General features: G+C 51.8%; 1 protein-coding gene across 5 annotated transcripts in view; it reads left to right on the forward strand.

The window, feature by feature from the left end:
* Positions 1-21,836, forward strand: part of DLGAP5 (DLG associated protein 5) — a 200,368-nt gene that overhangs the window by 151,352 nt on the left and 27,180 nt on the right. For all 5 annotated transcript variants that reach the window (XM_075331247.1, XM_075331246.1, XM_075331249.1 and 2 more), the window contains exons 11-15: positions 1,107-1,192; positions 1,382-1,542; positions 14,133-14,225; positions 14,341-14,563; positions 14,752-14,926. In XM_075331247.1, the coding sequence (XP_075187362.1) occupies positions 1,107-1,192; positions 1,382-1,542; positions 14,133-14,225; positions 14,341-14,563; positions 14,752-14,926 (738 nt within the window). The remainder of the gene's footprint in view (positions 1-1,106; positions 1,193-1,381; positions 1,543-14,132; positions 14,226-14,340; positions 14,564-14,751; positions 14,927-21,836) is intronic.

The raw sequence follows: 21,836 nt of genomic DNA on the forward strand, positions 1-21,836 counted from the left end.
GAACCAATTCTTCACGCCTACCGTTCTGCTGGGCTTCCGGCTCCTTCTGGACTGAAGGCCCATTCTACCAGAGCCGTGGGTGCGTCCTGGGCATTACGGCATCAGGCTACGGCTCAGCAGGTGTGCCAGGCGGCTACCTGGTCGAGTCTGCACACTTTTTTACCAAGCATTATCAGGTGCATACCTACGCTTCGGCGGATGCCAGCCTAGGTAGACAAGTCCTGCAGGCGGCGGTGGCCCACCTGTAAGAAAGGGCTGCCTGACAGCCCGATCACGAGGTATTCTTTTACCCACCCAGGGACTGCTTTTGGACGTCCCAATTGTCTGGGTCTCCCAATTAGGAGCGAAAAAGAAGGGAATTTTGTTTACTTACCGTAAATTCCTTTTCTTCTAGCTCCAATTGGGAGACCCAGCACCCGCCCTGTTTTTTCTTAGGGTATTTGTTTTTCGGGTGCACATGTTGTTCATGTTGATAAGTTACGTTCTCCGATATTGTTTATCGGATTGAATTTGTTTTTGAAACAGTTATTGGCTTTCCTCCTTCTTGCTTTTGCACTAAAACTGAGGGACCCGTGCTCCCACGGGGGGGTGTATAGCCAGAAGGGGAGGGGCCTTACACTTTTAAGTGTAGTACTTTGTGCGGCCTCCGGAGGCAGTAGCTATACACCCAATTGTCTGGGTCTCCCAATTGGAGCTAGAAGAAAAGGAATTTACGGTAAGTAAACAAAATTCCCTTCTTTCTCACATATTCACTATGTAAAAGAGCAGGGTCTGTAGCCCTATGGGCATCGCATCGCCCTGCTGGCGTGATACTATGGATTTACATTAGCAATGTCACATCGGCTGCTTCAGAATCTCGCTCGTGCGCACTTACCAGTCTCGCCACAGGCTCCTGCTTGTAGGTCAGAACTGTTTTTTTTGACCTGACAATTCCCTTTAAGGGGAACTTATGACTGGGACAGTTTAAATTCTTGTTGGCCAAAATAGCACAAAGCCCTTTCCTGTGTTCTTGAGATGCTAACCCGCTGATCGCTGGGGGTGAGTGCTGGGACCCCTGGCATCATTGTGCTAGTCTCAGGTGATTCCAATTTTGTTGTTTCCTCTAGGGACCTCTTAAGGTCTGAGATTCAGAACCTGACTCTGCTGTGTAACGACTGGGATAAAAGAATTGACATGGATATTCCAGAAGATGGTAAGTTAATCCCCCCCCCCTCCCCCCACACACCTCTGTGGACTGTACTGTATTTAGCTGCGTTATTTCTGCAACTCTGCACTTTAGGATCTGTCTCGTGAACTATTATGGCTATTTATACAACAGGATTCTAGTTTAATGTTTGGCGCTGTCACTAGAATGTGTCTCCCTTTTTTATATTTTCTCCAGCCAAAGACCTGATAAGAACCACAGTCGGTCAAACAAGACTGTTGATGACCGAACGATTTAAACAATTTGAGGGGCTTGTTAACAACTGTGAATTTAAGACAGGGGAGAAGGAAACCATGTGTACGGATCTCGATGGGTTTTGGGATATGATCTATTTTCAGGTAAGTTCCTGCAAAAAAAAATAATGAATGGGGTATTGCCCAAATCGTGGGAACATGGCTACATTACTTCTCTGGCTTTTTTTTTTTTTTTTTATGATGCCACTGTTATGATCATTAGTGATTTATAAACTATAGTGTTACTCATCAGCCACATTATATTGTAAAAATTTAAAACTCAAATATCTGGAGTAGGAAATAGAGCTGCCTTATTCTATAATTTGAGTGCAAGTTGCAGTTGTAGATATGTCCTGTAATTGGATCATAAGAGGACAATTTCTAAACTTTTTAGCACTCTTGCATTTTATAACATTTTGTCACCAGGTTTTTTTTCCCCCTATAAGCTGCGGCCACCACCAGTGGGCTCTTATATACAGTATTCTAGAATGCTGTATATAGGAGCCCAGGCCGCGGTGTAGAACATAAACACCTTTTATATTCTCCTACCAGGTGGTCTGATCAATGGGAATCGCTGGTCTCGGTCTGGCACTTATTTTCTTGCAATGCCCGTCCTTCTTCCCAGCTCTGTATGGATGACACGTCCTAAGTCATCCACAGTGTGTCCTCCGTTACGCACCTGCATATGCGCACTTCTCTAACTTACTGAGGGCAGAGCAAAGTATTGTAATGCGCATTTTTTTTTTTTTTTTAAATATAGTATTTTTAAACCATTCCCCACACATGTGCATTATAGTACTTTGTTCTGCCCTCAGAAGGGCAGGGAGAAGTGCACATGAGATGGAGGACTGGATGACATAGGAGGCGTCATCAACACAGAGCTGGGAAGGAAGATGGCGATTGCAAGAAAATAGGAGGCACCGGACTAAGACCAGCAACACCCACCAGGGACCGCACTACATTTGAGTATAATAAAAGGCTTTTCTTTGTCGCTCCTTATTGGGAGACCCAGACAATTGGGTGTATAGCTATGCCTCCGGAGGCCACACAAAGTATTACACTAAAAGTGTAAAGCCCCTCCCCTTCAGCCTATACACCCCCCGTGCTGCCACGGGCTCATCAGTTTTTATGCTTTGTGCGAAGGAGGTCAGAAATGCACGCATAGCTCCACAGCTTAGTCAGCAGCAGCTGCTGACTATGTCGGATGGAAGAAAAGAGGGCCCATAACAGGGCCCCCAGCATGCTCCCTTCTCACCCCACTCTTGTCGGCGGTGTTGTTAAGGTTGAGGTATCCATTGCGGGTACGGAGGCTGGAGCCCACATGCTGCTTTCCTTCCCCATCCCTCAATTAGGGCTCTGGGTGAAGTGGGATCCTTTCGGTCTCCAGGCACAGGAGACCGTGCTCCATCCACAGCTCCTGAGGACCATGCTGGATAGGAGCCGAGTATCGTTCAGGGACATGGCCCTGCTACTTTGAGGTACTGTGTCCCTGTGGGGACCGCGCACAGCAACACTCCAGCATTGCTGGGTGTGCTAGTGCACCGGGGACGGCAACGCTGACTGCGTTTGTGCCATTACACACTTCAGCGTCGCTGAGTGTGTTCGTGTAGGGGGACTGCCGCGCTGACCGCCGCTGCCATGGTTATCACTGCGGCGCGGCTGGGACTGTTAGTGCGCCGGGGACTTCCGCGCCGGCCGCGCTTATAACTCGAGTCCCCGGCTTTTGCGGCCTAGTCTCGTTTTCTTCCCGCCCCCAGCCCTGCCAGTCAGGGGAAGGGCGGGACGCTGTACAGGACGGCAGCACTGAGGGCTGGAGCATGCTTTGCATACTCCACCCCCCTCACTCTGCACAGTGGGGCACCAGTTCCCGCACTTTTCTTGGTCACGCCCACGGCTCCCTCCTCTCCTCAGGACGCCGGCAGCCATTCCTCTCAGCTCTGCTAACGCTGGAGAGGAGAGACAAGCTCAGGGAGACCCAGGCAGGATTTCTGGTGCCCACACAACCGCTTTGCGCAGGCGGTAAGCAGCACCTGTGGTGCTGGCCCCACAAGTGCAGAAGTGTACTTATAGATTATATGATTATAGACTATACTTTACACTGTATGGTGCACTGTTGATTTTTGTCTATATACCCTCCTGTATTGCTCAGAGGAGACAACAGCATGTCGTCCACAAATAGCAAGGGTGCCAAAGCACAGACTTACTATGCTGCCTGTGCAGCATGTACGGCTATACTGCCGGCAGGTTCCACTGACCCTCATTGTGTGCAATGCTCAGCCCCTGTGGCACTTTCTCAGCCGGAGCCTCTGCTAAGGGTGGCCCAGGGAGAACCACCTGTTAACACTGTCCAGGTGACAGGGACGGAGTTTGCAGTTTTTACTGAGACTTTCTGAGACTATGGCTAAGAGATTAGAAGCCTTGCAGTCCAGGCCGGCATCTCAAGCCAGGGGCACTGTGGAATCATTGCCCCCTGGTCCCCCTCAGTTGGAACAGCAATGTCCTCCCGGGGTGTCTCATGGATCCCAGGGTGAGGTCTCTGACACGGACCGCAGCCCCAGACCGATTAAGCGAGCTCGCTATGATATCCCCTCGACATCACAATGTTCAGGGTCTCAGCGAGAGGACTCTCTGTATGATGAAGCGGCGGTAGCTGATCAGGATTCTGATCCTGAAGCCGCTCTCAACCTTGATACTCCTGATGGGGACGCCATAGTGAATGATCTTAATGCGTCCATCAATGAAATGTTGGATATTTCTCCCTCAGCTCCTCCAGTGGAGGAGTCAGCCTCTCAGCAGGAGAAATTCCGTTTCAGGTTTCCCAAGCGTACAGAGAGTATGTTTCTGGACCACTCTGACTTCAGAGAGGCAGTCCAGAAACACTGAGCTTGTCCAGATAAGCGTTTTTCCACGCGCCTTAAGGATACACGTTACCCTTTCCCCCCTGACGTGGTCAAGGGCTGGACTCAGTGTCCCAAGGTGGATCCTCCAATCTCCAGACTTGCGGCTAGATCCATAATTGCAGTGGAAGATGGAGCTTCACTCAAGGATGCCACTGACAGACAGATGGAGCTCTGGTTGAAATCCATCTATGAAGCTATCGGCGCGTCTTTTGCTCCAGCATTCGCAGCCGTATGGGCACTCCAAGCTATCTCAGCTGGTCAGGCGCAAATTGACGCACTCACACGTACGTCTGCGCCGCAGGTGGCGTCCATAACCTCTCAAACGTCGGCATTTGCGTCCTACGCTATTAATGCTGTCCTGGACTCTGCGAGCCGTACGGCGGTTGCAGCCGACAATTCGGTGGCAATACGCAGGGCCTTGTGGCTGCGGGAATGGAAGGCAGATTCGGCTTCCAAAAAGTGCTTAACTGGATTGCCATTTTCTGGCGACCGTTTGTTTGGTGAGAGATTGGATGAAATCATCAAACAATCGAAGGGAAAGGAAACATCCTTACCCCAGGCCAAACCAAAAACACCCCAACAGAGGAGGGGACAGTCGAGGTTTCGGTCCTTTCGGGGTGCGGGCAGGTCCCAATTCTCCTCGTCCAAAAGGCCGCAGAAGGATCAGAGGAACTCCGACGCATGGCGGTCTAAATCACGGACTTACGGCCTCCTCACACCGCATCCTCGGTCGGTGGCAGGCTCTCCCGCTTTTGCGACACCTGGCTGCCACAAGTAAAAGACCGTTGGGTGAGAGACATTTTGTCTCACGGTTACAGGATAGAGTTCAGCTCTCGTCCTCCGACTCGATTCTTCAGAACATCTCTGCCTCCCGAGCGAGCCGAGGCTCTTCTGCAGGCGGTGGGCATTCTGAAGGCAGAAGGAGTGGTGGTCCCGGTTCCTCTTCAGCAACAGGGTCACGGTTTCTACTCCAACCTGTTTGTGGTTCCAAAGAAGGACGGGTCCTTCCGTCCTGTTTTGGACCTAAAACTGCTCAACAAACACGTAAGGACCAGGCGGTTCCGGATGGAATCCCTCCGCTCCGTCATCGCCTCAATGTCCCAAGGAGATTTCCTAGCATCGATCGATATCAAGGATGCTTATCTCCACGTACCAATTGCTCCAGAGCATCAGCGCTTCTTGCGCTTCGCCATAGGAGACGAACACCTTCAGTTCGCGGCACTGCCGTTCGGCCTGGCGACAGCCCCAAGGGTTTTCACCAAGGTCATGGCTACAGTAGTTGCGGTCCTCCACTCTCAGGGTCACTCAGTGATACCTTACTTAGACGATCTGCTGGTCAAGGCACCCTCTCAAGAGGCATGCCAACACAGCCTCAACGTTACTCTGGAGATTCTCCAGAGTTTCGGGTGGATCATCAATTTTCCAAAGTCAAATCTGACACCGGTCCAATCGCTGACATATCTTGGCATGGAGTTTCATACTCTTCCAGCGATAGTGAAGCTTCCGCTGGACAAACAGTGTTCACTACAGACAGGGGTGCAATCTCTCCTTCAAGGTCAGTCACACCCCTTGAGGCGCCTCATGCACTTCCTGGGGAAGATGGTGGCAAGTGGGACAGGATGCCGACGTCCCTAGACAGGAACGTCTCCCTCTCTCAGGCAACCAAAGCTTCCCTTCGGTGGTGGCTTCTTCCCACCTCATTATCGAAGGGGAAATCCTTCCTACCCCCATCCTGGGCGGTGGTCACGACGGACGCGAGTCTGTCAGGGTGGGGAGCAGTTTTTCTTCAGCGCTCTATTGGGAGACCCAGACGATTGGGGTATAGCTACTGCCTCCGGAGGCCACACAAAGCAACTACACCAAAAAGTGTAAGGCCCCTCCCCTTCTGGCTATACCCCCCCCCCCGTGGTATCACGGGTTCTCCAGTTTTCAAGCTTTGTGCGAAGGAGGTCAGACATCCACGCATAGCTCCACAGATTTTAGTCAGCAGCAGCTGCTGACTATGTCGGATGGAAGAAAAGAGGGCCCATATAGGGCCCCCAGCATGCTCCCTTCTCACCCGTGGATGGTGTTGTAAGGTTGAGGTACCTATTGCTGGTACAGAGGCTGGAGCCCCACATGCTGTTTTCCTTCCACATCCCCTGATAGGGCTCTGTGGAAGTGGGATCCTGCCGGCCTCAAAGCTCTGACGCCGGGCTCCATCCACAGACCCATAGCACCTGATGGATACGGAGCAGGAGTACAATCAGGGACATGGCCCTGCATCATACAGGTACTCTGTGTCCCCGGCAGGCACAGACACACTCCGGGCTGGCTGGGCGTTGTAGTGCGCCGGGGACCGTAACGCTTGAGTTGGTGTTCCTGCAGTTTACTGGGGGACTTTTGTGTTGTGTGAACGCAGCGCCGACCCCCACTGGACCGGCGGCGCTGCTGTGACTTGTAGTGCGCCGGGGACACGCCGACCGCGCTTTTACGGCGGCGGCGTTTATAAATTTAGTCCCCGGCTTTTTGCGGCCTAGCTCCGCTTCGTTCCCGCCCCCACCCTGTCAGTCAGGGTAGAGGAGGGACGCTGTTTCGCAGCAGCGACGGAGGCTGGAGCCTGATTTACATGCTCCAGCCCTCTCACTAGGCACAGAGGGAAGCAGGCTTCCCGCTCTTAGCCAGGAACGCCCAGGGCCCGCCCCCCCTCCTCTCCCAGGACGCCGGCAGCCATTACATGCAGTCTGGCTGGAGGAAGGACGCAAGGCTCTGGGAGACCTGGACTAGGGGGCTTTTGGCGACCACACACCCGCTCTTAAGCGGGCGGTAAGCGGCATTTCAGCTGGCCCCTCTAGTGCCTCAGTGTGTATTGGTGTACTGTGTCACCAGATATATATATATATATTTATTTCTTGCACTGTGAGGTCGCTTCCTGGCTGGATACCCCAGATCGCTCTGAGGACGCAGCAACATGTCATCCACAAAACGCAAGGCTGCCAAGGCTAGGGCTGTGTACACTGCGTGTGCTGCATGTGGGGCTGCTCTACCAGCAGGCTCCAATGACCCCCATTGTGTGCAATGCTCAGATCCGGTGCTGCTTCGCCAGCCGGAGTCCGGAGAGGTAGTGACCCAGGCTGAGACGCTTGTAAGTCCTGCCCCGGTGTCAGGGACGGACTTTGCAGTTTTTGCTGATAGAATGTCTGTGACTATGACAAAGATCCTTGAAACTTTGCAATCCATGCCTGGGGCTCAGTCTATGGACACGGCGAGGTCTCTGTCCTCTAATCCCCCTCAGTTGGAACTAATTCAGACTGCAAGGGGGTCCCCGGCTTCACAGGCTGAGTATTATGACTCAGATGATGGCCCCAGCCACCCTAAGCGAGCTCGCTGGGAAAGACCCTCAACGTCATCGCACTGCTCAGGGTCTCAGCGCAATCAGTCTCCCTGTGATGCGTCTGAAGAGAGTGATCAGGAGTCTAATCCTGGAACCCCTCTCAATCTCGATGCCCCGGATGGGGACGCCATGGTAAACGATCTTATCTCAGCCATCAATAGACTGTTGGATATTTCTCCCCCAGCCCCTTCAGCAGAAGAGGCAGCGGCAGAGCAGGAGAAGTTTCGTTTCCTCTATCCCAAGCGTAAATTGAGTGCTTTGTTGGACCACTCTGACTTCAGAGAATCAATCCAGAAGCACGACGCTCATCCAGAAAGGCGTTTCTCTAAACGTTCTAGGGATACACGTTATCCTTTCCCCCCTGACGTGGTCAAGCGCTGGACCCAGTGTCCAAAGGTTGACCCCCCGATTTCCAAACTTGCAGCTAGATCCATAGTTGCAGTGGAGGATGGCGCTTCACTTAAAGATGCCAATGACAGACAGGTGGACCTTTGGTTAAAATCTGTCTATGAAGCTATCGGCGCGTCGTTTGCTCCAGCATTCGCAGCCGTATGGGCACTCCAAGCTATTTCAGCTGGTTTAGCAAAAGTGGATGCTATCATGCATCCAGCGGTGCCGCAAGTGGCGTCCCTTACCTCGCAGATGTCTGCGTTTGCGTCCTACGCTATCAATGCGGTCCTAGAATCTACCAGCCGCACCTCAATGGCGTCCGCCAATTCGGTAGTTTTGCGCAGAGCCTTGTGGTTAAAGGACTGGAAAGCAGATGCTGGTTCCAAAAAATGTTTAACCAGCTTGCCATTATCTAGAGAGAGACTGTTTGGCGAGCCATTAGCTGACATCATTAAACAGTCCAAGGGTAAAGACTCTTCCTTACCCCAGCCCAGACCAAGCAAACCTCAGCAGAAAAAGTGGCAGCAGAAGTTTCAGTCCTTTCGAGGTTCGGGCAAGACACAATTCTCCTCGTCCAAAGGGACTCAGAGGACGCAAAGAATCTCAGATTCCTGGCGGACTCACGCACGCCCCAAGAAAGCAAATGGAGGAACCGCTTCCAAAGCGGCTACCTCATGACTTCCAGCCCCCTCCCTCCGCATCTCCGGTCGGGGGCAGGCTCTCCCGCTTTTACGACATTTGGATGTCTCAGGTCAAAGACCGGTGGGTGACAGACATTTTGTCTCGCGGGTACAGAATCGAGTTCAGTTCTTGTCCTCCAGCTCGGTTCTTCAGAACCTCCCCACATCCAGACCGAGCAGATGCCCTGCTGCAGGCGGTGGGCTCCCTAAGAGCGGAAAGAGTAGTGGTTCCTGTACCGCCTCAGGAACAAGGGCGAGGGTTTTATTCCAATCTCTTTGTGGTTCCAAAAAAGGACGGCTCGTTCCGTCCTGTTCTGGACCTAAAACTGCTCAACAAACATGTGCACGCCAGGCGGTTCCGAATGGAAACTCTCCGTTCTGTCATTGCCTCAATGTCTCAAGGAGACTTCCTTGCCTCAATAGACATCAAAGATGCTTATCTCCACGTGCCAATTGCTACAGAACATCAACGTTTTCTACGTTTTGTGATAGGAAACGACCATCTGCAGTTCGTAGCTCTGCCATTCGGTCTGGCGACAGCCCCACGGGTCTTCACCAAGGTCATGGCGGCGGTGGTAGCAGTCTTGCACTCTCAGGGACACTCGGTGATCCCTTATCTAGACGATCTACTTGTCAAGGCACCCTCTCAAGAGGCATGCCAACTCAGTCTACATGCTACGCTAGAGACTCTACAGACTTTCGGGTGGATCATCAACTTTCCAAAGTCAAATCTGTCACCGACACAGTCACTAACGTATCTTGGCATGGAGTTCCATACTCGAGCAGCGAGAGTGAAGCTTCCGCTGAACAAGCAGCGGTCCCTACAGACAGGGGTGCAATCTCTTCTTCAGGGCCAGTCGCACTCCTTACGGCGCCTCATGCACTTCCTCGGGAAGATGGTGGCAGCCATGGAAGCAGTTCCCTTTGCGCAGTTTCATCTGCGCCCACTTCAATGCGACATCCTCCGCCAATGGGACGGGAAGTCAACGTCCCTCGACAGGAAAGTCTCTCTTTCCCAGACGGCCAAGGACTCTCTACAATGGTGGCTCCTTCCCACCTCATTGTCTCAGGGAAGATCCTTCCTACCCCCATCCTGGGCAGTAGTCACGACAGATGCGAGTCTGTCAGGGTGGGGAGCAGTGTTTCTCCACCACAGGGCTCAGGGGACGTGGACTCCGCAGGAGTCCACCCTGCAGATCAATGTTCTGGAAATCAGGGCAGTGTATCTTGCCCTACTAGCATTCCAACAGTGGCTGGAAGGAAAGCAGATCCGAATCCAATCGGACAACTCCACAGCGGTGGCATACATCAACCACCAAGGAGGGACGCGCAGTCGGCAAGCCTTCCAAGAAGTCCGGCGCATTCTAATGTGGGTGGAGGACACAGCATCCACCATATCCGCGGTTCACATCCTGGGCGTAGAAAACTGGGAAGCAGACTTCCTCAGTCGCCAGGGCATGGACGCAGGGGAATGGTCCCTTCACCCGGACGTGTTTCAGGAAATCTGTCGCCGCTGGGGAGTGCCGGACGTCGACCTAATGGCGTCCCGGCACAACAACAAAGTCCCGGCATTCATGGCGAGGTCGCGCGATCAAAGAGCTCTGGCGGCAGACGCCTTGGTTCAAGATTGGTCGCAGTTCCAGCTCCCATACGTCTTCCCACCTCTGGCACTCTTGCCCAGAGTGTTACGCAAGATCAGATCCGATTGCAGCCGCGTCATACTCGTCGCCCCAGACTGGCCGAGGAGATCGTGGTATCCGGATCTGTGGCATCTCACGGTCGGCCGACCGTGGTCACTGCCAGACCGACCAGACTTACTGTCCCAAGGGCCGTTTTTCCATCAGAATTCTGCGGCCCTGAACCTGACTGTGTGGCCATTGAGTCCTGGATCCTAGCGTCCGCAGGATTATCTCAAGGAGTCGTAGCCACAATGAGACAAGCTAGGAAGTCAACGTCTGCTAAGATCTACCACAGAACGTGGAAGATTTTCTTATCCTGGTGCTCTGCACAGAGAGTATCCCCTTGGCCATTTGCATTGCCCATTTTTCTTTCCTTCCTGCAATCGGGGTTGGAAAAGGGCTTGTCGCTCAGCTCCCTTAAAGGGCAAGTCTCGGCACTATCTGTGTTTTTTCAGAAGCGTCTAGCACGTCTTCCTAAGGTGCGCACGTTCCTACAGGGGGTCTGTCATATTGTGCCCCCGTACAAGCGGCCGTTAGATCCATGGGATCTTAACAGAGTACTAGTTGCTCTGCAAAAGCCGCCCTTCGAGCCTCTGAAGGACGTTTCCTTTTCTCGTCTGTCACAGAAAGTGGCGTTTCTTGTTGCGATCACATCGCTTCGACGAGTGTCTGAGCTGGCAGCTCTGTCATCCAAAGCTCCCTTCCTGGTGTTCCACCAGGACAAGGTAGTGCTGCGCCCCATTCCGGAGTTTCTCCCTAAGGTCGTATCCTCGTTTCATCTTAATCAGGATATATCTTTGCCTTCTTTTTGTCCTCATCCGGTTCACCGGTATGAGAAGGACTTACGTTTGCTAGATCTGGTGAGAGCACTCAGAATCTACATTTCTCGCACGGCGCCCATCCGCCGTTCCGATGCACTTTTTGTCCTTGTCGCTGGCCAGCGCAAGGGGTCGCAGGCTTCTAAAGCCACCCTTGCTCGATGGATCAAAGAACCAATTCTGGAAGCCTACCGTTCTGCTGGGCTTCCGGTTCCTTCAGGGCTGAAAGCCCACTCAACCAGAGCCGTGGGTGCGTCCTGGGCATTACGACACCAGGCTTCGGCTCAACAGGTGTGCCAGGCAGCTACCTGGTCGAGTCTGCACACTTTCACCAAACATTATCAGGTGCATACCTATGCTTCGGCGGATGCCAGCTTAGGTAGAAGAGTCCTGCAGGCGGCAGTGACATCCCCGTAGGGGAGGGCTGTTTTGCAGCTCTAACATGAGGTATTTCTTTACCCACCCAGGGACAGCTTTTGGACGTCCCAATCGTCTGGGTCTCCCAATAGAGCGCTGAAGAAGGGAATTTTGTTACTTACCGTAAATTCCTTTTCTTCTAGCTCTTATTGGGAGACCCAGCACCCGCCCTGTTGTCCTTCGGGATTCTTTTGTTGTTTGCGGGTACACATGTTGTTCATGTTGAACGGTTTTTTTCGGTTCTCCGACGTTATTCGGAGTTAATTTGTTTAAACCAGTTATTGGCTTCCTCCTTCTTGCTTTGGCACTAAAACTGGAGAACCCGTGATACCACGGGGGGGGTATAGCCAGAAGGGGAGGGGCCTTACACTTTTTGGTGTAGTTGCTTTGTGTGGCCTCCGGAGGCAGTAGCTATACCCCAATCGTCTGGGTCTCCCAATAAGAGCTAGAAGAAAAGGAATTTACGGTAAGTAACAAAATTCCCTTCTCCACCACAGGGCTCAGGGTACGTGGACTCAGCAAGAGTCCTCACTTCAGATCAATGTTCTGGAGATCAGGGCAGTGTATCTTGCCCTAAAAGCGTTCCAGCAGTGGCTGGAAGGCAAGCAGATCCGAATTCAGTCGGACAACTCCACAGCGGTGGCTTACATCAACCACCAAGGTGGGACACGCAGTCGGCAAGCCTTCCAGGAAGTCCGGCGGATTCTGCTGTGGGTGGAAGCCACAGCATCCACCATATCCGCAGTTCACATCCCGGGCATAGAAAACTGGGAAGCAGACTTTCTCAGTCGCCAGGGCATGGACGCAGGGGAATGGTCCCTTCACCCGGACGTGTTTCAGGAGATCTGTTGCCGCTGGGGGATGCCGGACGTCGACCTAATGGCGTCACGGCACAACAACAAGGTCCCAACATTCATGGCTCGATCTCAAGATCACAGAGCTCTGGCGGCAGACGCCTTAGTTCAGGATTGGTCGCAGTTTCGGCTTCCTTATGTGTTTCCTCCTCTGGCACTGTTGCCCAGAGTGCTACGCAAGATCAGGGCCGACTGCCGCCGCGTCATCCTCGTCCCTCCAGACTGGCCGAGGAGGTCGTGGTACCCGGATCTGTGGCATCTCACGGTCGGCCAACCGTGGGCACTGCCAGACCGACCAGATTTGCTGTCTCAAGGGCCGTTTTTCCACCCTCGTTTTGTCCTCATCCAGTTCACCAATGTGAAAAGGATTTGCACTTGTTAGATCTGGTGAGAGCACTCAGACTCTACATTTCTCGTACGGCGCCCCTGCGCCGCTCGGATGCACTCTTTGTCCTTGTCGCTGGCCAGCGTAAAGGGACACAAGCTTCCAAGTCAACCCTGGCTCGGTGGATCAAGGAACCAATTCTCGAAGCTTACCGTTCCTCGGGGCTTCCGGTTCCCTCAGGACTGAAGGTCCATTCTACCAGGGCCGTGGGAGCGTCCTGGGCCTTGCGACACCAGGCTACGGCTCAGCAGGTGTCAGGCAACTACCTGGTCGAGCCTGCACACTTTCACGAAACACTATCAGGTGCATACCTATGCTTCGGCAGATGCCAGCCTAGGTAGGCGAGTCTTTCAGGCGGCAGTTGCCCACCTGTAGGACGGAGCCGTTACGGCTCTATTATGAGGTATTATTTACCCACCCAGGGACTGCTTTTGGACGTCCCAATTGTCTGGGTCTCCCAATAAGGAGCGACAAAGAAGGGAATTTTGTTTACTTACCGTAAATTCCTTTTCTTCTAGCTCCAATTGGGAGACCCAGCACCCGCCCCTGTTTTTGTATACACATGTTGTTCATGTTAAATGGTTTCAGTTCTCCGATATTCCTTCGGATTGAATTTACTTTTAAACCAGTTTATAACTTTTTCCTCCTTCGGGCTTTTGCACCAAAACTGATGAGCCCGTGGCAGCACGGGGGGTGTATAGGCTGAAGGGGAGGGGCTTTACACTTTTAGTGTAATACTTTGTGTAGCTATACACCCAATTGTCTGGGTCTCCCAATTGGAGCTAGAAGAAAAGGAATTTACGGTAAGTAAACAAAATTCCCTTCTTTTTTTTTTTTTTTTTTTTTTTTTATACATTATACAGAGCAGCCTGGACTCTTGTATACTGTTTTTTTTTGTAATGCTGTATATAAGGGCTCACTGGTGGTGGCTGCAGCTTATATGGGACAAATCTGGTGACCGGTTCCCTTTTTAAAAAGTTTGTGGATGCAGTTACATATTGTCCAGCAGGAGGCAGTTTTGAATGTCTAATAGACTAATGTCTTAATAGTGTTATACAATATAATAAAGTACAACATTGTGTGCATAGTTATTTCCTGCATTAAAAAAATAATTTTGTAAATGCAGGATAGTTATTATGAGAACTGTTTGTTTTTATATTTTTTTTTATGTAATTTTTTTTTTGGTTTTTGATTCTTAGATTAAGGATGTAAGCAAAAAGTTTTCTAATCTTGAACAACTAGAACAGAACTCCTGGCAGCAGAATGTAGTTCAGCCTAAAAAGGCTGCAAGGGTAAGTCATGTCACACTGCCCCGGTCAGCAGTTGATAACTGCTCAGTTTACCCCTGCCCCCGGTTATCACCTGTTACCTAATGTTTTTATTTATATTTTTAATTTTGGTTTTCAGAAAAAAACTGCCCCTGGTGCAACTGGAAATCCAAATAAAGGAGACGTCGGAAGAGCCGCCGCCAAAAGTCGTCTCGCTGCCATCAAAGCAGCAATGAAAAATAAAGTTAAAACAGAGGATCCTGTCTCTGAAATGGAAGCGGCAGTCATCCCTATGCAAGTAGATCCCATCGTGTTTGATGCTGGATTCTTCAGGATTGAAAGTCCCGCTAAACTGCCCAGTGGTAAGTAACGTATTGCTCTGTCCGCTTCCATCCCTGGAGATCGTTGTTCAGCCATAGTCTGTTCCCGCAGAGTCACTTCATCCATAATCCTAAATCTAGCGCTCATTTATTACAAAAAAAGTACATACAAAATTGTGACCTAAGGTGTAATATAACATTCCCACTTCTGTTTCTGCTTCTCCTTTTAGGTCTTCGAGCAAATCAAGGTGGTTCTCAGTCAACATCAACTCAAACAATGGCCCAGAATTCAGGAACGCCAATTACCAATTGTATAAAAGCTGCAGAAGCCACAATGCCAGAGAAGTCTCCAAGCCCTGCAAAGTCTCCGATAAGGAAAGCCTTGTTTGGTGTGGCAGAGGAAGGGTAATGTCAGCATTTTATTCCTTTCTATGAGTGAGATCGGGGTATACGTCTCTAAATCCTAAATAAAGGACTGTTGTAGCCATGAGACCAAGTATAGCAATGTAGTGCTGCGGCAAAAACCCAAAGCTGAATGAGTTTGGCAGCCCACGTTCACCGTTCTCTCATTGCCATGTAGCCCCTGCCTTTTTTTTTTTTTTTTTTTCTTTGTCATGCATTTATCAGTAAATGCCCTGTAGCTTATGGATGTCGTTCTTAGGCTTTGCGTATATTGCATTTGCACATACTACCCAGTGTATAAGTTCATCAAAAGTTAGGAACTAGATACGGTGCAATGTTATTTTGGTGACGGGAACCTTGTCTGGTTCCCAACTATTTAACGGGAACCCAACCTGTCACCAGGTTTTCCCCTATAAGCTGGGGCCACCACCGGTGAGCTTATATACAGTATTCTGGAATACAAGAGCTCAGGCTGCACTGTATAACGTAAACACATTTTTATTATCACCTAGGGGGCAGTCTGATGGGTGTCACTGGTCTCTGCCTCTATCCTGTGCAAGTTGCCATGCTCCTTAGCTCCGTATGGATGACATGCTGATGTTGCTTCGTATGGATGACATGCCCTGTCAGCATGTCATCCATACGGAGCCCTGTCAGCATGTCATCCATACGGAGCTGAGGATTGAAACTTGCACAGGATAGAGGCAGAGACCAGTGACACCCATCAGACCACGTCCTAGGTGATTGTATTAAACATGTGTTTCTTCAGCGCTCTATTGGGAGACCCAGCCGATTGGGGTATAGCTACTGCCCTCTGGAGGCCACACAAAGCACTACATTAAAAGTGCAAGGCCCCTCCCCCTCTGGCTATACCCCCCCGTGGTATCACGGGTTCTCCAGTTTTAGCTTTGTGTGCGAAGGAGGTCAGACATTCCATGCATAGCTCCACAGATTTTAGTCAGCAGTAGCTGCTGACTATGTCGGATGGAAGAAAAGAGGACACATATAGTGTCCCCAGCATGCTCCCTTCTCACCCCTGGATGGTGTTGTAAGGTTGAGGTACCTATTGCTGGTACAGGGCTGGAGCCTGACATGCTGTTTTCCTTCCACATCCCCTTGTAGGGCTCTGTGGAAGTGGGATCCTGCCGGCCTCTCAGCTCTGATGCCGGGCTCCATCCACAGACCCATTAGAACCTGATGGATTCGGAGCAGGAGTACGATCAGGGACAGGGGACCGGGCGGCGCTGCTGTGACTTGTGGTGCGCCGGGGATCCGCCGTCCGCGCTTTTACGGCGGCGGCGGTTATAACTTTAGTCCCCGGCTTTTTGGGCCTGGGACGCCGGCAGCTCCGTTTCGTTCCCGCCCCCACCCTGTCATTCAGGGTAGGGGAGAGACGCTGTTCGCAAGCAGCGACGAGGGCTGGAGCCTGATTTACATGCTCCAGCCCTCTCACTTGGCACAGAGGGAAGCAGGCTTCCCGCTCTTGGCCAGGAACGCCCAGGGCCCGCCCCCCTTCCTCTCTCGAGACGCCGGCAGCCATTACATGCATGCCTGGCTGGAGGAAGGACGCAAGGCTCTGGGAGACCTGGACTAGGGGCTATCTGGCGACCACACACCCGCTTTTTAAGCGGGCGGTAAGCGATTTTTCTGTGCTGGTCCCTCTAGTGCCTCACTGTGTATCAGTGTACTGGATACAGTTATATAGATATTGTATTTCTTGCACTGTGAGGTGCGCTTCTGGCTGCATATCCCAGATCACTCTGTGGAAGCAGCAACATGTCATCCTCAAAACGCAAGGCGGCCAAGGCAAAAAGGGCTGTGTATACTGCGTGTGCTGCATGTGGGGCTAATCTACCAGCAGGCTCCGATGACCCCCATTGTGTGCAATGCTCCGACCCGGTGCTGCTTCGCCAGCCGGAGTCAGGAGAGGTAGCGACCCAGGCTGAGACGCTTGTAAGTTCTGCCCCGGTGACAGGGACGGACTTTGCAGTTTTTGCAGATAATATGTCTGTATCTATGGCAAAAATCCTTGAGACCTTGCAATCTATGCATGGGGCTCAGTCTCTGGGCACGGCGAGGCCTCTGTCCTCAGGTCCCCCTTACTTGGAATGTATCCAGCCCACAGGGGGGTCCCCGGCTTCACAGGCCGAGGATTATGACTCAGATGATGGCCCCAGCCACCCTAAGCGAGCTCGCTGGGAAAGACCCTCGACGTCTTCACACTGCTCAGGGTCTCAGCGCAATCAGTCTCCCTGTGATGTGTCTGATGAGAGTGATCAGGAATCCACTCCTGGAACCCCTCTCAACCTGGATACCCCGGATGGGGATGCCATGGTAGACGACCTTATCTCAGCCATCAATAGGCTGTTGGATATTTCTCCCCCAGCCCCTTCAGCAGAAGAGGCGGCTGCGGAGCAGGAAAAGTTTCGTTTCCTTTATCCCAAGCGTAAATTGAGTGCTTTGTTAGATCACTCTGACTTCAGAGAATCAATCCAGAAGCACGACGCTCACCCAGAAAGGCGTTTCTCTAAACGATCTAAAGATACGCGTTTCCCTTTCCCCCCTGAGGTGGTCAAGCGCTGGACACAGTGTCCAAAGGTAGACCCCCCGATTTCCAAACTTGCAGCTAGATCCATAGTTGCAGTGGAGGATGGCGCTTCACTTAAAGATGCCAATGACAGACAGATGGACCTTTGGTTAAAATCTGTCTATGAAGCTATAGGCGCGTCGTTTGCTCCGGCATTCGCAGCCGTATGGGCACTCCAGGCTATTTCAGCTGGCTTAGCAAAAGTGGATGCTATCATGCATCCAGCAGTGCCGCAAGTGGCGCACCTTACCACGCAGATGTCGGCGTTTGCGTCTTACGCTATAAATGCGGTCCTAGAATCTACCAGTCGCACCTCAATGGCGTCCGCCAATTCGGTAGTTTTGCACAGAGCCTTGTGGTTAAAGGACTGGAAAGCAGATGCTGGTTCCAAAAAATGTTTAACCAGTTTGCCTTTGTCTAGAGAGAGACTGTTTGGCGAGCCATTGGCTGACATCATTAAGCAGTCCAAGGGTAAAGACTCCTCTTTACCACAACCCAGAACACCCAAACCTCAGCAGAAAAAGTGGCAGCAGAGGTTTCAGTCCTTTCGAGGTTCGGGCAAGACACCATTTACCTCGTCCAAAGGGACTCAGAGGACGCAAAGAAACTCAGATTCGTGGCGGACTCACACACGCCCCAAGAAAGCAAATGGAGGTACCGCTTCCAAAGCGGCTACCTCATGACTTCCAGCCCCCCCCCTCCGCATCGCAGGTCGGGGGCAGGCTCTCCCGCTTTTCCGGCATTTGGATGTCACAGGTCAAAGGCCGGTGGGTGACGGACATTTTGTCTCGCGGGTACAGAATCGAGTTCAATTCTCGTCCTCCAGCTCGGTTCTTCAGAACCTCCCCACGTCCAGACCGAGCAGATGCTCTGCTGCAGGCGGTGGATTCCCTAAAAGCGGAAGGAGTGGTTATCCCAGTCCCTCCTCAGGAACAAGGGCAAGGGTTTTACTCCAATCTCTTTGTGGTTCCAAAAAAGGACGGCTCGTTCCGTCCTGTTCTGGACCTAAAACGGCTCAACAAACATGTGCACGCCAGAAGGTTCCGGATGGAAACCCTCCGCTCTGTCATTGCCTCAATGTCCAGAGGAGACTTCCTTGCCTCAATAGACATCAAAGATGCTTATCTCCACGTGCCAATTGCTACAGAACATCAACGTTTTCTACGTTTTGTGATAGGAGACGACCATTTTCAGTTCGTAGCTCTTCCATTTGGTCTGGCGACAGCCCCACGGGTCTTCACCAAGGTCATGGCGGCGGTGGTAGCAGTCTTGCACTCTCAGGGACACTCGGTGATTCCTTACCTAGACGACTTATTGGTCAAAGCTCCCTCTCAGGAGGCATGCCAACTCAGCCTGAATGCTACGCTGGAGACTCTACAGTCTTTCGGATGGATCATCAACTTTCCAAAGTCGATCCTATCACCGACTCAGTCACTAACGTATCTTGGCATGGAGTTTCATACTCTAGCAGCGATAGTGAAGCTTCCGCTGGACAAGCAGCGGTCACTACAGACAGGGGTGCAATCTCTCCTGCAGGGCCAGTTGCATCCCTTGCGGCGCCTCATGCATTTCCTAGGGAAGATGGTGGCAGCCATGGAAGCAGTTCCCTTTGCGCAGTTTCATCTGCGCCCACTTCAATGGGACATTCTCCGCCAATGGGACGGGAAGTCAACGTCCCTGGACAGGAAAGTCTCGCTTTCCCAGACGGCCAAAGACTCTCTACAATGGTGGCTCCTTCCCACATCATTGTCTCAGGGAAGATCCTTCCTGCCCCCATCCTGGGCAGTAGTCACGACAGATGCGAGTCTGTCAGGGTGGGGAGCAGTATTTCTCCACCACAGGGCTCAGGGGACGTGGACTCCGCAGGAGTCCACCCTTCAGATCAATGTTCTGGAGATCAGAGCAGTGTATCTTGCTCTACTGGCCTTCCAACAGTGGCTGGAAGGAAAGCAGATCCGAATCCAATCGGACAACTCCACAGCGGTGGCATACATCAACCACCAAGGAGGGACGCGCAGTCGGCAAGCCTTCCAAGAAGTCCGGCGCATTCTAATGTGGGTGGAGGACAGAGCATCCACCATATCCGCGGTTCACATCCCGGGCGTAGAAAACTGGGAAGCAGACTTCCTCAGTCGCCAGGGCATGGACGCAGGGGAATGGTCCCTTCACCCGGACGTGTTTCAGGAAATCTGTCGCCGCTGGGGAGTGCCGGACGTCGACCTAATGGCATCCCGGCACAACAACAAGGTCCCGGCATTCATGGCGAGGTCGCGCGATCAAAGAGCTCTGGCGGCAGACGCCTTGGTTCAAGATTGGTCGCAGTTTCAGCTCCCATACGTGTTTCCGCCTCTGGCGCTCTTGCCCAGAGTGCTACGCAAGATCAGATCCGAGTGCAGCCGCGTCATACTCGTCGCTCCAGACTGGCCGAGGAGGTCGTGGTATCCGGATCTGTGGCATCTCACGATCGGTCGACCGTGGTCACTGCCAGACCGACCAGACTTACTGTCCCAAGGGCCGTTTTTCCATCAGAATTCTGCGGCCCTGAACCTGACTGTGTGGCCATTGAGTCCTGGATCCTAGCATCTGCTGGATTATCTCAGGGAGTCATTGCCACAATGAGACAAGCTAGAAAGTCGAATTCGGCTAAGATCTACCACAGAACGTGGAAGATTTTCTTGTCCTGGTGCTCTGCTCAGGGAGTGTCTCCCTGGCCATTTGCATTGCCCAAGTTTCTTTCCTTCCTGCAATCGGGGTTAGAAAAGGGCTTGTCGCTCAGCTCCCTTAAAGGGCAAGTTTCGGCACTATCCGTGTTTTTTCAGAAGCGTCTAGCACGTCTTCCTAAGGTGCGCACGTTCCTGCAGGGGGTCTGTCATATTGTGCCCCCGTACAAGCGACCGTTAGATCCATGGGATCTGAACAGGGTACTACCGTATATGCCGGCGTATAAGACGACTGGGCGTATAAGACGACCCCCAACTTCTGCCCTAAAAATATAGAATTTGGGATATACTCACTGTATAAGACTACCCCGCTCCCAAATGAAAAAAAGTCTGCTTTGATTGCAACATGTTAATTTTAATTCCGCGAGAGCCGTACAATATGTTTTTAAAGGGCCATTGACAGATCAATCGCTCCAATGTTCACTTAGTACAGCAAGGAATGCTCCTCCCTGCTGTATAAAGCCACAACTGGACTGAAACAATGGTACTACACTCTGCTACAAACAGACACACACAACTCTGCTACAAACAGACAAACACACACAACTCTGCTACAAACAGACAAACACACACAACTCTGCTACAAACAGACAAACACACACAACTCTGCTACAAACAGACAAACACACACAACTCTGCTACAAACAGACAAACACACACAACTCTGCTACATACAGACAAACACACACAACTCTGCTACATACAGACAAACACACACACACACAACTCTGCTACATACAGACAAACACATACAACTCTGCTACATACAGACAAACACATACAACTCTGCTACATACAGACAAACACATACAACTCTGCTACATACAGACAAAGACATACAACTCTGCTACATGCAGACAAACACACACAACTCTGCTACATACAGACAAACACATACAACTCTGCTACATGCAGACAAACACATAGAACTCTGCTACATACAGACAAACACATACAACTCTGCTACATACAGACAAACACAACTCTGCTACATACAGACAAATACACACAACTCTGCTGCTCTGTGGGGCCTGCACCCGCGGCTCGGTGGGTACAGCACCCGCGGCATCGGCGGGGGGGGGGATTGGCAGGGCATACATCTGGGGGGTTAGAAGCAGCTCACCGGGGCCCATAATGGGCACAAGTCCCCCTGTGTTAGATATCTCCCCCATAGTGCTGCCCATGGCCCCTATATAGATCGCACAAGTCCCCCTGTGTCAGATATCGCCCCCATAGTGCTGCCCATGGCCCCTATAGATCGCACAAGTCCCCCTGTGTCAGATATGGCCCCTAGGCTGCTGCCCAAAGTAAAATAAAACCCTCTTTCCTTATCTCCTCCAGCGCTGAGCTCCCTCCTGTCTGGCTCCGTGCTTCTGTTCTTCCACTTCCTGGTTGTCAGTGCGGTCATGTGATCGGCACAGCAGGCTGAGCTCTCTGCCTGATCACAGTGGAAGCAGGGACACGGGGAGAAACGCTGCAGGGGTAAGTAAAGCTTTTTTATTTTAGAAGGAGCAGCAGCCTGGGGGCCAAATCTAACACAGGGGGGACATGTGCGATCACACTGGGACGCAGGCTCATAGAATATGCACTGCTACTCCAGCCCCTC

Source organism: Anomaloglossus baeobatrachus, chromosome 12 (assembly GCF_048569485.1).
Source record: "Anomaloglossus baeobatrachus isolate aAnoBae1 chromosome 12, aAnoBae1.hap1, whole genome shotgun sequence".
Lineage (NCBI taxonomy): Eukaryota > Metazoa > Chordata > Amphibia > Anura > Aromobatidae > Anomaloglossus > Anomaloglossus baeobatrachus.